Here is a 16,055-nt window from a genome sequence, read left to right as displayed (position 1 = left end):
CGGTCGAGATTTGAACTGCTAACATCTCAGACTCAGAATGGACATTCAAACCATTACACCACCGCTCTAACCACAACTTCCTCAATCTGTACAATCTCACTCCTCCATCCAGGAAATCAAATAAGATGTTCACCATCTTCTCAGGTCATCCCCCATCCGTTCCCATGATATTTTCTCCCCTCATTGACCTTCCCCAACACAACCTTTTTCTGTGTATCCCGATTGTTCACCCCCTGTATACTCTTCACTCTTCATCCTAGCCTTCCCTCTTCCCTCTCCCCGAGTGCACTCTCGATCGAATTACATCGATCGAGAGTGCACCTTACTTGGTTACTGGCCATGAACAGGTGTGGGTTGTACATACTCATTGCAGTTGTATGATTTATTTTTGAAACACTCTCGATATTAATATAGGAATGAAACACAATTCATTTGAATTTAATATACGGTTAATATTTTCGTGGCAGGGAATCACGGTTGATGATAACGAATAGTTTTGCCTTCAGGGCTTCTTATCGTAATCAGCTTAACGCTCTTGCACGAAGCTGAGTAGGTATATATATATATATATATATATATATATATATATATATATATATATATATATATATATATATATATATATATATATATATATATATATATATATATATATATATATATGTTATAATGTTTTCGCCAAGGTCTGGTGCGCCGATTGCGATGTGCATATCACACTTCCGACGTGCAATATTCTTCACAGCATTCCATCATGACCAAATTGTAGTGGTGCTTGATGAAGAATAGAATGAGCAGTGCCGCACTTATCATTCAAATGCCACGATTCGATCCGAACCCGTGTGCACAAAGGTGCCAAAGGTATGTCCCACACCAATGTATGCACCAAGGTGTACGAAAGCAATAAGTTCGACTCGAGTCACTTCAAAAAAGTTGTTTGTTCAAGTCCGGCCTCACTCCAACAAACTCGTGACACGAGAAGCAAAGAGCGCCTGTCATTACTCATGACTCGAGAAGCAGGTCTGGTCCATGTTGATAACAAATGGGGTTTGTGTGCAGCTCTAAGAGGGAGAGAAGAAGATCTGTCACAGCCAGAATCACAGAATACCACCTGTGGGGAAGGATTTATGGTCAAGTGAAAGCGTAAAGTGCAGACATGTCCTTTATGGCTCAGGTATAGTGCAGCCGTTGATTGTAAGACCAACAAGAGAGAGGAATCTACAAAGAGAGCATTGAGTGTGGGCTATAAAAGGGATGTTGATATTGATGAAAGGAAGAGAAAGAAGAGGGTCCCATCACTCTCTCCCACCCCACCACCAATTCCACACAATAAATCAAATTATTAAGATGGAACACTGCATACTGCATACACATAACTTACTTTGATGCTTTGCAAATATGTCAATATTGCAACTTCTTGCAAAGTCAAGGAACTTAGTGCTATTCTGGTTCACAGTTCCAGACCCATGGGGACCAACACACACCTCATAACCATCTCTATCAGTTCCAGTCGATACATTGAAATCCCCCAAGACGAGAAGAGTATCTCGCCTGGGGCACTGATCAAACACAGACTCGAGTGTGGCATCGAATGCGTCCTTCACGGTGAGATCACTCACCTCAGGCGGAGCATATACAGAGACCAGGGAAATGACACCCAAGGAGTGACGAATCCTTTTACTCATAACACGCTCGTTGACTGGTGTTACCTCAATTATCATTGGAGTAAGCTTATTGGACACAGCTACAGCAACTCCTTGGGTATGGTCACCATCAGAGCGACCAGACCAATTGTAGGTGTAACCACCCACTGTGATATCACCACTAACAGGTCTCCGAAAATCAGAGAGTGCTGCAATACCAATGTCCAAATGCTTGAGCTCAGATAACAGAGACAGGTGATCATCATCTCTTTGGGATAGGACATTCCAGGGGATAGGACGTAATTTGGGATAGGACGTAATCCGTTGGGATTACGGATTTCTTGGGTCAAAACAAAGATCCAGGCTTTCGGTGACATCTTGGATGCTGCTGTCCTGTCTGTGTCTGTTTGTGGTGAGGATGTTGAGGTCGTGGATAGATTCACTTACCTTGGCAGTGATATTCATGTCTCCGCAGGTTGTGAGCCGGAGGTCAATAGACGTCTGGGTCGGGCCTGGGGAGTCATGGATTCACTGGATCATGGGGTGTGGCGCTGCCGGTACCTGTGCGGGAGGACGAAAGTCCGAGTCTTCAGGTCCTTGGTACTTCCAGTCTTGCTCTATGGGTGCGAGACTTGGACTTTGACCAAGGATCTGAGACGGAGACTTAATTCCTTTGGTACCAGGTCTCTTCGGAGAATCCTTGGCTATCGCTGGTCGGATTTTGTGTCCAACGAGCGGTTGCTGAGAGAGACTCGGATGAGATTTGTTACCTGCATAGTCCGTGAGCGTCAGCTGCGGCTGTATGGACATGTGGCTCGTTTTCCTGACGCTGATCCTGCTCACCAGATTCTCTCAGCGAGGGAGTCTCATGAGTGGAGGAGGCCAGTGGGCCGACCACGTGCCTCATGGTTGCAGCAGGTTGACCATCATCTCAAGGAGATGGGGATGGGCCTGGCATCTGCCTGGGGGATGGCCAGACGGAGGCCCCTGGAGTACCGGCGGAAAGTGGACGCAGCGACGCGCTGTTCTGGCACATGCTCCCATACCTGACCTGATTCCAGGCACCCACCCAAAGGGACCGACTCAGGTTAACCCAAGGAGTCCGCCGTCTGGTGGATTTCACCTCAGCACCACCCCGACACACACTACCACAATCTGATTACCCCATGGTTTTCCTCCTATTATCAAAGAGTGGGGTCCCGAAGGCTTTGCCCCAATCCAGTCATCCAGTGAGCTGCCCTGTGGAGGGTAGCTGCACAGGACGTACTCCGACGGAGTGGGTTTCCAATTTTCTTTGCGTTTTTCTTGGGTTTTGCGGAGTGAAGGGTTTTACGGTGGCCGGAGTGCAAATCCTGCCACCAACCTCCGAAAAAAATACTGAAGTAACCCAACTTTAGGAGGACGACCGCAAACAGTTGGGCATTAGACATGGATGGCCGTTGGCTCACAAGGAGCTCCTCAACCCTCTGACATGTTTTGGTTTTAATCCTGCTGGGTGTCCATGTCATACACCCTCCTCACCAGAAAACCTGGTGGGGGGAGATGGTTTAATTGCCGACAATCTATCATGAACACGTTTACTCTTCTCAAGTGTTTGTGACAACTCATCTGCTCTTTTCAAAAGACACCGTGGGATCTTTAATGCCCACCCACTAATGCTAGCAGACATCCAGTTAAAGGTCCATCTGAGGGACAGCGCATTCATTAACGCAACACTCTGCATGCGAAGCACCTGTCCGACAGTTAATAGTCAGGTGAACAATCGAACCCAGGCTCGACAGCTCAAACGTAAGAGCGCTACCTCTGTGCCATCTTGTCGGATAAGATGCTCCACAACTGCTTTTCCATGGGATGATAGAATGGTCGAGAGGTCTGCACACTCTCCTCTAAGCTGTCTGGCTTGGGTTTGAATCCCGACCCAGCTATAAACTGTCATCCCGGTATTTTACAGGCTGGGTGATTCATTTGTTGCTGGACGTTAAAGATCCCATGGTGTCCTTCCTAAAGAGTTGGTGAGCTATTGCCGGCACCATGGACAAATGACAAATTCCTGCCCTAACCAGCAGAGCTGTGCACCTCAGCCATGGATGCTACCCCACATATTTGTGCTGTGTACGAGCAAAGAAGAAGTCTCCACCAACCTCAATGAAGAACTATGAGAGGCTGGTCTTGGCCATGGTTATATTTTCTGGGTATCATGGTAAGGCCCTATCACAGTACACTTGCCAAGTAAATTTGCTGCACTACCCCATGAAATCACAGAACTCTAACTTCCATCTGCATTTCATTTCGTTCCATTATGAAGATCAGGACAGAAATTTAAAGGCAGAATTTTAATGTTTGTTTTTCTCAAGTTTTCCCAAGGGGAATTCAAAAGCCAAACAAGAGGTGTGATGTGTTGCCACATATAATATAGACCCAACAGGGCAGAAAAGTTGCCGCCTCCTTTGCCAAAGATCATTAGTGAGCCATCTGGGTTCTTGGCATATGGTTTTTTTGCATACATTTTCGAGGCTCATGGTGGGGCGAGAACATAAAAATGGTTCAGGATGCAACAGAACAAAAGTAACAGTCGAAAGAAAGGGAGGAACACACACCAACAGCAGGGTTGAAGAACAACATGGAGGGAGGCTTAGAGAAATAAGGAATGTGGGGAAGAATGACGGCTTGGGGAGGACACTGGAGGTGAACAAGATGGATAGATGCAGCCGCAAATTCTGAGGAAGGTAAAACTGGAGACTTGGAAATAGATAGGCTTGGGGAGGGTTAGCTTCAAGAAGCTAAGAATCTAAATCCTGAATACTGACTGTTAGCTTCAGCTGGATTTAAACCCACAACCTCTGAAAAGTGTCGCCCAATGAAAACGCCACTTTGCTGATGTACCTGAAACAACAATACATGGAGCATGAGATTTCTGTGCTACACCATGGTGAGGTGGAAGAAACATTCTGACGGGAGAATCTTCCACTCTTTTCACCCAAGGTGCCTCGAAGCAGCTCAAACGTATCCCTGCTGATGCTACTTTTCTTTTTTCCAACGCTTTGGTTGTGAGCAGTAAATTATCTGAGCCTTTGATGCCAACAAATCAGTTTTCTTCTGCAATCAATGACTAAAACCTGAAATGGAGCTTTTGGTGCTGGATCAGAGCAAGGTGGGAGCTTTTTGGGATGGCAGGAGCATTTTCTTCTGGAAGCAAAAGCAGGCGTCAACGACAACACCAAAGTGGCACTGTCAAACCACTAAATGCGGCTAATCTGTCGCCATTGACTCAGCTGGCTCGGCAATCCATTTTGAAACGATGGCCATTTTTCTGCTGTGACGCTAATGTTGCATAATGCTTGCTGGTATTTAAATGCCATCAGGGTGTCTGAAAAACTCGATATAACCCTGCAAAAGGCACACTGTCCCAGCATGGACTTGTGCTTTTTGTAGCTGTCAACAATTGTCCACCTTTTCTGGCTGAATCTCTTGTGACTTTGTCTAATTTCGCTACCTTTTTGTAATGCTGAACCATTTCACTGAAACAACGACCATGCACAAGTTATTGATGTAAATTTGCATCGTTGAAGGAAGACCTGCCATATAGCACTGTAGTAGCCTGTGCCTATTATTTGTTTTCTGTCCTTTGTTGTTGTGAAATTGTGAGAGAGAAACAAATGTGATTAAGATGAACAAGCATAGACTCAGGAATTTTTGTTAAAGGTTAAAAGTCAGAGCTGATTAAAGTAAATTGATGAAATTAAGGAGTCAGCAGTCCGAAAGGATGTTTTTTTTAACTATTATTTTATTTAAAGAGAGGAAGAGCTGAAGGGTGATGTTGGCAGAGCAGTGGAGTGGACGAAGCTGGCATACAATGGAAGACGGAGAAAGGCAAAAGGAACAAACACACAGGCAGCAGAAGTAGAGGGACATGATACAAACAGAACAAGGGAAGCAAGTGGGTTGAGGAGACAAGGAACATGTAAGCGGAGAGGAAAAGCTGAAAAAAAAAACAGGGTAAATGTGGGAAAGTGTGGGTGGACAGGAGAGATGAGTCAGTGAAGACAATAATCATGGGATAACATTTTCATGGTGCTCGCTCTCCATTTTAAAAGGAACGGAGAGGAGAACATGATTCGACAGACTCAGGAAGGCCATTCAGTAGTCGATAAAAGAGAGGGGCAGAAGAGTGGAGTTGAGCACTTAATTTGGATTGGTGGAGGGTAACAAAGTTTGAGTTGTAAGCAGAGCGAGCGCAGCTTGGTGAGGGTCGTGGGGCACAAAAAGCCGAGAGGGCAGGTAGGGAAAGACTAGAAATAAGCTCATCAAAAATGACGGGCTACTAAGTTACCAACCTGTCTGCATTGGGAGAGGATCTTGCTTTGCACTTTAGCCTCCTGTTGAAATACCCCAATTAGCCTCAGCACATTGGAATCCACTGCTTTCAAGAAAGAGAGGTGGGATTTGGCAGCACCAGCCTAAAGAGATCATCCATACACCTCACTTCCTTGAAAGTGGTGGATTCCAACATAAAGGTTTTGAAGAATGTTAAAAGCTGAGAGTGGTCAACGTATGACTTTACTCTGTGGAGGATTCCCAGGCACTTATATCTGGAGGCAATCTGAGATACGTGATAAGCTCAGGGAAGATCATCGTAGACTAAGTCAAAGCACCTCCACCAGATGCTGATTGCAGAAGTACACGAGGATTACCATGCATTGGTCTATGTGTAGGGACAGAGCAAGTGTACAGCATCAAATGAGACATTCCAGGTTATTGACCAACTTTTCATTTTCTACAAATTAGCAGACAAAGATGCAGTTGCAGCGTCCTTGTCATTGGTATGAGAAACTTTTCTGTAAATAGTGGATTCATCTGCAAAGTGATGTAACGGATTTTTCAAACAGGATTGTGATGAGCAGATGAGTCCTCATGAGAAAAGGGAACGATGAAGGAAGACCTTTTGAGTTGGTAACATGAATAAAATATCATTAGAGGAAAAATATAATACAACAAGAACATGGGCAGGGTCTGAGTTGTAAGGCAGCAAATTTGATTGCTGCAAAATGCCATTTTATTTTGTGCAAGTACTGCTAAAGGGAAGCGTTTTGAAAGTGTCAAAAAAGCGATTTGTATTCGGCAGTGTTCAAGTATATAATTCAATTGAAATAAAAGAAAGATTTTAAAGGTCGGAGAAAAAAATTCCAGAGGTTTGCCATTATTGATGCAGCGTCTTATATACCACCTTCTTGAACACGTTACATTAGTTATTCATGCCTGCTGTTTGTGTCCTACATAATGTCCTTAGAAACAGGAAGTTTCTTCTTTGGAATGATTTTCAAATTTATTTGATTGCCAAACAGGTAGAGTAAAAAAATTGCATCCATATCTGAAGGTAGTGGTTCATTTGGCATTTTTTAATACTAAATAGGAAAAGCATAGAAACGAATGAAACCCATTAGAATTACCCTTAGAACCCTTTATAATTACCCTAAAGAACCCCCGAGAATTACCCTTAAGAACACCTCAGAATTACCCTTTAGCATTACCCTTTAGCACCCACTATAATTACCCTTTACAACTCATGAGAATTACCCTTTTGAATTAACCTTTAGGAGGAGGAGATTGGGACCATACTCTGTGTTGAGCGTTGGTGCTGCTTAAGCAGTCCTCCTTGGCTATTGGGTATAATCCTGGACAGGTCACCACTCCAACACAGTACACCAGCAAGCTGGCACTCATTTTGCCGACCTCAGGATGACAGGACGTGTTAACCCCACCTGGTATTAATTCAACAGCCAAGTGGGATTTGAACTCAGGACCCTAGGATCAAAGCACACCACCCTAACCATTAAGCCAACCCAGGCATACCCTTTAGAACCCAATCAAATTACCCTTTGGAATTATGCTTTGCAATTACCTATGAGAACGCTTTAGAACTCTCTAGAATTACTCTTTGGAATTATCATTAGAACCCTTTAGAATTACCCTTTGAAATCCTTTAGAAACATCCATGTATTGGTACCATACACTGTGCAGTTTGTTGGTGCTGCCTCAGCAGTCTCCTTGGCTATTGGGCACAATCCTGGACGGGTCGCCACTCCGACACAGGATACCAGCAAGCTGGAACTCATTTTGCCGACCTCGGAAGGATGACAGGCAGAGTCAACCCCACCTGGTATTAATTCAACTGCTGAGTGGAATTTGAATTCAGGATCCTAATATCCCAAGCTCACGACCCTAACCATTAAGCCAACACCAGTCACTTTGGAACCCTTTGAGATTTACCCTTCAGAAACCTTTATAGTTACCTTTTACCATTATCCTATGAGTTATCCTTCAGAATTACTCTCGACACGCATTCCGAAGGGGATGGCTGAGTACATTATTGGATCGCTGAGCATCACACAAGGCTCAATCATGCCTTTCAGATGGCATCGAAGAACACAGAGAAAGAAGTTCTACAAAGAAAGACACTTCATAACCACAGGGCTACCGATGTAGACCTGCCAATAGGTGCATGCGTGTTTCCCAGGAATAGGAATATAAGGGGTTGAAGCAAGATACAAGATGTCTGAGATTCTACATCTCAGTGAGTGGTCAAACGCCTTAACACTGGTGGTCACACTTAAGTCATTGAGCCTGTAAATGGAGGGCAACCCCAAAAGACAGTTCACAGAAAGGAGCTGCTTGATGCCAAAAGCACCCTTTACAACCAAAAGCACTCCTTGATGTTTGGTTCCATGCCTTGTGGAAGGCATGGGACCAAACAGGATGCTCCCTGGTGTGGCTGAACCTGAAGCGGCAGGTGGTGATGGCTCAACTGCTGACGAGTCAGATAGCAATGTTGGATTCTGCATTATTGAATTCGGAAGAAGCATGTAGTGAGAAGAGGCCTTCTCCACAACCTGAGGTAGATGATGAAACATCATGGGAAAGAAGCACAGTGGAAGTTACAGGTGTTCCTGACCCTGAAGTATTTGAGGTTACTGACAGTACAGATCCCAGCATGTCTGAACCCCCCCCACGAGCACCCCAGTCAAAGAATCGACAGTGGACGATGTTCGTGCTGTCCTTAAAGATGCTCATATACGACCTGTGGAATATGACTGCACGTCATGGACTGAGAAGGTCGCTCAATCAAATGCGGGGAACCATCCTAACCCCCACCATTTGCCAACATCTGCACTTCATCCAAATGTCGATCCAAATAACTAGTGTTGATCCAAATGCCTTAGTCACCACAGCTCAATCAAACTTGTTAATTATGCAGTTGTTAAACAAACTATTAGCGTTTGATAGGACATCAACTCTCAAGCAGGGAAGTGTGTGACGGTGCAGTTTGGACTACTAGATTGAGTGAATTTTCACACCAGTTATGTTCCCTTCAACTTGGACCAGTCAATCCTCCCCCATCCCTGAAACGAACTGGAATGGAAGAGTCCACAAGAGTAACCCACCCGTGCGAGATCCTCTTCAGCAAGCACAAAGGGATCAGATCTTGTTGCAGAGAACATCTTGTAAATCGAGTTTCAGGACATGAGCTGCGCTGTGCAAAGTACTTGACCAGTCCTAGTTCTTCAAGCTTGATGGGCCTTGCTCACATGATTCGACGGTCGGGCTTGTTTGTGCATTCAAAACTGGAATAAAAGACGACTGGACCACACTCACATGTTGCACCAAGGTCTTGAATCCTGTGTTAGACAACATCACTACACTATCATCCTCCCTTTTCTTCATTTTCTCAATTTTCATTTTCTTAATTTTCTCAACCCCACCATCAGCATCACCACCACAAACCTAGTATTGTATGGGATGTTTAACATCCACCAACTAATGCAGGCTCGCTTAACGTCCATCCGAGGGACAGCTCACACATTGATGAATCACCCTGGATGGCAATTTATAGCTAGGTTCGGATTGAAACGCAGGCTAGACAGCTTAGAGGCAAGTGTGCATAACTACAGGCTATCCTGCCAACATGTGTATACAGTAATCCCCCGTTTCTCGCGGGGGTTACGTTCCAAACCTCCCCGCGCTAAGTGAAAATCCGCGATGAATGGACGCCTCCCCCAAAAATCGATTCGTCTGGTCTGGTCGGTTTGGGAGTGATTGGGTTTGAGGTGCCTGAGATCGACTAGTCTGGTCTGGTCGGTTTGGCAGAGATTGGGTTTGAAGTGCCGGAGATCGACTAGTCTTGTCTGGTCGGTTTTGAGGTGCTGGGTATGAGTAATTCTCGTCCAACAGCGGCAAACCTTTTTCCTTCCCGAAGCATATATCGAGCACCTTAACCTTAATCTTCTCCTGGAGCGTCCCAGGACCTTCCTCTGGCGCTTCGGTTCCTTGCCAGAAGCCTCAGAAGGTGCAGGGCGTTTGGGCGGCATCGTGGGGCTTGGAGAAAAAAAACGTAGAAAATATTCGAAGTTCACAAGCGAAACTTTGGCTCGTGCGTGTGTGACTGGTCGAGCACCACGCGTTATAATTTATTGCTTAAATAATTTATATTTTATATGTTATTACCGCGATGTACCGGGGGAATCCGCAGAAAAAAATTAGTTACGTTCCAAGGGAAAACCCACGATGAACCGGGGGCGCGATAGGTGAACCGCGATGAAGCGGGGGTTGACTGTATATCTATATGTACTGGCACTTGATGCCCTACGAACTTTGTTTGTTGAGGCCAGATTATATTTGGCTCCAACAAGTGCCACCTACCACATTGACACATTGTGTTTCATTCACCAATCACAACCAGGAATCACCATTGATGTTATTAAGCAGTCGGGGAAAGTATTAATGCGATTATGAAATTCTCCTGACTTGGACCAACGTCATGATGACGAACTCATCACGACGTCATTCCTGCCAACCCCGAAGGACATCCAGCAGTTCATGCGAGGAAAAGTCAAAAGCTATCATCGACGTCCGTCAGCACACAAAATTACCGTGCTTCCCCATTGTCTCGGGTCGCTCACATGTATTTTTTTCATTAAATTTTTTCATTTATTTATATTTTCATTTATGAATGCTTTCCAACAGTTCTGTGATTTTATTTCCTCCAGTGTATCGGCTTTGATGTACGTCGGCACGCAAAATTACCGTGCTTCCCCATTGTCTTGGGTCGCTCACCTGCATTTTTTTCATTTATTTTTCATTTATTTATATTTTCATTTACAGATGCTTTCCAATTGTTCTATGATCTTCTTCCAGTGTATCAGCTTCGATGTCCGTTGGCATGCAAAATTTCAGCTTTCAACCGGAAGGTACCGACCATTAATATCAGTCAGTCCAGTGAGTGGTTAGAATGAGCTTTATAGATTAGATGAGAAAGGTTTAGGCAATATTATATACATAATATGGAATCGGTGTATACCTTATCCTCTTCTTTCTGTGAGAGAAATCTTCACAGGGTATTACCATGGACCACAACCGATATGTTCCATCCTCAGATATCCCACCAGCCCTATAGAGTTGTGTGCGTGTCATGTGGTGATAATTTCAGATATGCTGTGCTCGTGGACATGGCCTCGGGCGTTGGTATCCAATTCAAGAATTTGCAAACACAACACGTTGGCATAAATGTTGCTCTTTGAGCAGATAGGCTTGATTAACAATCCATCAATGGAATAGTCAGAGCTTTATTGAATGGTAAAGTAAAATTTATCTTACCGGTAACCGAAAACTATATCGTTTTGCAACGTTACGTTGTTCACACAATTATTTTACCTGCAAAGTCAGTTGTAAATTAATATTGTATTGAAACCAACAATTTTAACCCAAGCAGCCGTCGACAGGAAGGGGTGGCTCAACTGCATGATGGTGAAACAAACAATTCAAAATGAGGCAGAAATGTGTGCCAGGGAAAAATACATGGCAACCTCTCCGGGGTGGTGACATCAGCATCTCATTTAGCAGACCCACCAGCAAGTCCCATTAAACGGAATTCCTGCTGGCGCGTTAACTGCTAAAAATGGCCGAAGACGCATATTTGGCCTCTTGATGTTTTCGGGTCATGTTTACCGATCCCGAGCAACCCGACCATCGCAGCTTGTGGTCAACAAACATCGGCTGCTCCAGGCGAGATGATTCAAGCGGCCCAGTCGTTCACATCCAATTAGACTGCATGCCTAGAATCTGCCAACCGTGAGGGCTCCGTCTGGCCAAAACTGCCCAAAAATATTGTTTGTTTGGAGCTGTTAGGCCTCACAATTGCCTTTTGCACTCGCAGTAGAACCTCGCCATGAAGGCGTGAAAGCCTTTAACATTTTGTTCCATTCTCGTCGTGCTTCTCTGGATTACTTGTTTGGTCGTCAGGAGATCGATATCTGGGTTGCTTCTTTGTAAAAATAAGTAAATACATACATCGATAAATAAAATCACAAACAAAGAAATAAATAACTCTTTCTACCCACTTGCCCCATGAGGTCTGGCAAGGGGTGCTTGCGGCCCTGATATGCGGAGCATCTTTCGAGTATTAGATGTGCTACCGAGATGTAACTACCCCCCACAACTCCCCCTGCACTTTCTCTGCCAGCTTTGCGACCTCCCATAGGCCTTCATTATGCCATGATGAATAAACAATGAGGGTGGATTTGCTGTGTGTGGCATGGAGCATGGTGGGTGTTAAAAGAGCTTGGAAGGGCCTGAGGGCAGTCATACTGCATCAGACACACCACGTGGCCAGCACACCTTCGAGGCCTCTGCTGGACAGTCTCCATGTGACTACCACGCGTTCGATGCGTCGGCTAGGTGATTCACCTGTGGTTGTTAACGTCCCACAATATACCTTTCAAAAAGACTCCGATGTGTGACTTCTTAACAGAATCGGTATGTGACTGTGTGTATGTGTGTATGTGTGTATGTGTGTATGTGTGTATGTGTGTATGTGTGTATGTGTGTATGTGTGTATGTGTGTATGTGTGTATGTGTGTGTGTGTGTGTGTGTGTGTGTGTGTGTGTGTGTGTGTGTGTGTGTGTGTGTGTGTGTGTGTGTGTGTGTGTGTGTGTGTGTGTGTGTGTGTGTGTGTGTGTGTGTGTGTGTGTGTGTGTGAAGTATCAGCAGAAAACTCATGTCCACAGAAATGATGCAACCAGCGTTCATGAGGTTTTGCAAACGAATAATCGGCGTGCAAAGGAGAATTTTCTACGGAGTGACAACTTTTTCATTCTCGTATTTAAACCATCCCAAAAAAAATTCTCCCCTCCACTCCTCCAGGAGAGCTCTGGGAATCTACCTCGGGCTAAGGTGTGACGGGTAGCACAAAAATAATACGCGATACGCATTCTGTTGGAGTATTCAATGTGCTCGTTACGTGTCTTGTACCTGTCGATCACGTTCCGCTCCTGCGTTTGGACCGTCTTATAATTGATTATAACTGACACTTAATCCGCATGAGTACGTCGAGCAAAGCTTTGTCAGCGGTATGTTTCATAGGAATCATAGGGGAGCGTGATAATACAATAATATCATAAATTAAATTTTTAAAATCGAGGAGAAAGCTTGTTGATGCGTTTGCTGCAAATATCCTGGAACGCAACCTTTACCGACTGTGTACAACAGGGTCAGGAAATTAAATGAAATGGAGGCTGAGCTCCAGAAATTGCTTTTGTAATAGTTCACGAGTGTTGTAATGCAATGGTAATCATTAAAGTGTTGAAAATAGTGTTGGTCATCATCAACATCGTTCCTACTTGGTTGCAATGGTCTCCCTATTTAGAAAATTATGATTTGCAATAAAAGAGGATGTTAGGGATGGTGGGAGAGTGTGGGAAAAGTTCGGAGAGAAAGGAAAAGATGTTTGGAGACAAAAAAATGAAAGGGAAGCCTTGTGCTGTCTTAACGGTTAAGGTGGCTGCCTTAAGATCTTAAGGTCTTGACTTCAAGGTATTGTCATTCGTTCAATTAATACCAGGTGGGTTGACTCAGTCTGTCATCCTTCTGAGGTCAGCATAATGAGTACCGGTAACAGGGGGGCACTGCATCAGTGACACAGCTGTGCTCACAGAAAATGATGTAACCAAGCAGCCACAGGCTGTGCATGAAATGAATAAATAAAAAAAAGAGGGAAATGGAATATTAGACGGTGCCATATACTGGTGGAAGATGAGAGTCAAATATTCTGCCAGATTTGCATACGTAATAAATAGATGATCCCCCCATGTGAGATGATGTTCTGGAAATAATCTTTGACATGAGTCAGAAATTTATTTTTGAAGTCTCTGATGGCAACACATTTTAGAAACTTGCAGACACACTTTATGCACAGGTTCTGACTCCTGTCTGGTGACGTCACCATTCTGGGTCAAAAGTATTCGATCCACGTCTGACCCTTTGTACTGTATTTTGATATAAAAAGCAACAATCCATATTTTGCATGTTACAAATCTTCCCTCTCACCTGTCTCACCTCACCGTCGTCCGCGTCAATTGAGCGCCTCCCTCTCATCTCGCCCATCTCTTGTGAAGATAAAGCCACCACTCGGGGGTGCTGGTAGCGGATGCCTGGAAAACACTATTGTGGAGGAAATTAAATTAAAGGTGCAAGGCAGGTGTTAGGTAGACAGCTAGTTTGGTGTTTTGCTTTTTAATCACAGGAGCTTCAGCTTTCCTTCCTGAATGCAAAATTAATTATATGTAAACTTTACAGCTCAGGCTTTACATCAATATGCAATTATGATTTACTGATCAAGCACTTGATAACAAATCCACATAAAATATATCATAAATAGAGGTTTCTTTCATTGGGAAGCAGTTGGGAGCACATTCACCTTGTTTGGCCCTGGATTTGATTATTGATTCCATTTGGAGTTGCAATAGATGAACGATGATGTGAGGTGCAGTGCCAGCAGGGGGTAGTGCATTGTGAGTACGTCATCCATCAGAGAGGATGTTAAACTGGCGGTCGCATCAGTAATCATGTGGATATTCATGATCCAATGATTTGTTTGCCAAGAGGAGGCCTTTTGCTGTCTGTTCGTTCATTCCTCACCTGTTTTTGTCCCTTCTCTGCCTGTCTCCATTTGCTCTAATGTTGTCACCTTCTTTTCGTTTAAGCTCTTGATCTCTGGATTAAAAAAACCCATCCAAGTCCCAGTTTGAGTAAAGCACTCCAATGACAACCTTTCCTCTTCTTATTCCGTTTACTAGATGTTAGCATCTCGGGATATTTTACAAACAGCATTTTAGGGCCCATTATAAATAACTGCTCTGAAAGCGCAACGCTCAACTAAGTGTGGATTGGGCTGACATGTGGAGCAGACCAGGCATGGCAGATAGGTTAGCCCTCCCCGAACATTATTAGTGAGCCATTGGGGTTTTAACACGTAATCTCAAAGCTTGCATGTTAATTCATGGATTTGAGATTCCTTGAAAGCCGCACGCACCCGAGCAACAGCGATCTGGTACTCAAAAGCTCTCAGGAAAGATGGTGGTTGCTCAAGTGTTTCATTTAAACAGTTATGTTCCCTCTACTCCTGGGGACTTTTATTTCCAATTATGTAACTTACAATCCACAGGTCAAAGCAAGGTTATTGAAATTCCCACAGACACATTGGAAACTAATCTACACAAAGAATACTATAACGACGCTCGATATAGCGCATACCTCTGCCAGACTGAACAGTTTATGTTTTGTATCCCACTGATAGGTCAGATCTGAACCCGAAACCTGAACCAAAATCGAATCGGCTTGGTCTTGACACCTAACCAACTCATCCACCAAGTTTTGTCATTATCCATCCCCAACTTTTTGAGATATCATGCTATATATCGTTTTTGGCGCCATCTCTCAATGGTGAAGAATCACTTTAAAAATTCCAGGATCCGGATCCAGATCTTCACAAAAATCTAACCAATTCCTCTTTGTCACACACCCAACCTGTCCACTAAATTTCATGTGAATCCGTCCACAACTTTTTGATATATCCTGCTCACAGATAAACAAACAAACAGACAGGGTTGAAAACATAACCTCCTTCCAACTTCGGTAACTCTGACACCGAAATATTATGGTTCAAAAACAATTTCCTCTTATCTGTATTGTTTTTACTAGACTCAGTAACATAATAGTTAGTGTACATTGTGAGTCTGAGACGTCGGTGAATCAAACCCCATCCGAGTCATACCAAAGACTTTTAAAATGGTACATGATGCTTGCTTGCTTGATGCTCAGCATTTAGAAAACAACTCTGTGAAGGAAATGGCCAACCACCCAGTATAACCCTTGCCAAGAAACTGCTGCGGCAGCACCAATGGCCTGGGAAGAGCATGGTGCATCAAAATCGATAATATATAAAACTTCTCACCACTGACTCACTCACTGATAAAAATGTTTCGTACCTTCTCGGTGAGATTGAAAACTGAAATTTTGCAAACTGATGCAACTCAAAACCAATATCCCAGGAAAAAAAAATACATCAATCACAAAGGTCAGAAAGA

The 16,055-nt window shown here is 44.0% G+C and overlaps 1 protein-coding gene across 5 annotated transcripts in view; it reads right to left on the bottom strand.

Annotated features, from left to right (window-relative positions):
* The window catches only part of LOC147027869 (CUGBP Elav-like family member 3), a 404,118-nt gene that overhangs the window by 354,183 nt on the left and 33,880 nt on the right, over nt 1-16,055 (bottom strand). For all 5 annotated transcript variants that reach the window (XM_085877579.1, XM_085877580.1, XM_085877581.1 and 2 more), the window contains exon 2: nt 14,017-14,130. In XM_085877579.1, coding sequence (XP_085733705.1) covers nt 14,017-14,130 — 114 coding nt within the window. The remainder of the gene's footprint in view (nt 1-14,016; nt 14,131-16,055) is intronic.

Source organism: Eptatretus burgeri, chromosome 4 (genome assembly GCF_056783735.1).
Source record: "Eptatretus burgeri isolate ZD-2024b chromosome 4, Ebu_testis_v1, whole genome shotgun sequence".
Lineage (NCBI taxonomy): Eukaryota > Metazoa > Chordata > Myxini > Myxiniformes > Myxinidae > Eptatretus > Eptatretus burgeri.
Note: the sequence above shows the minus strand (reverse complement) of the source record. Positions and strands in the feature narration are given on the sequence as shown.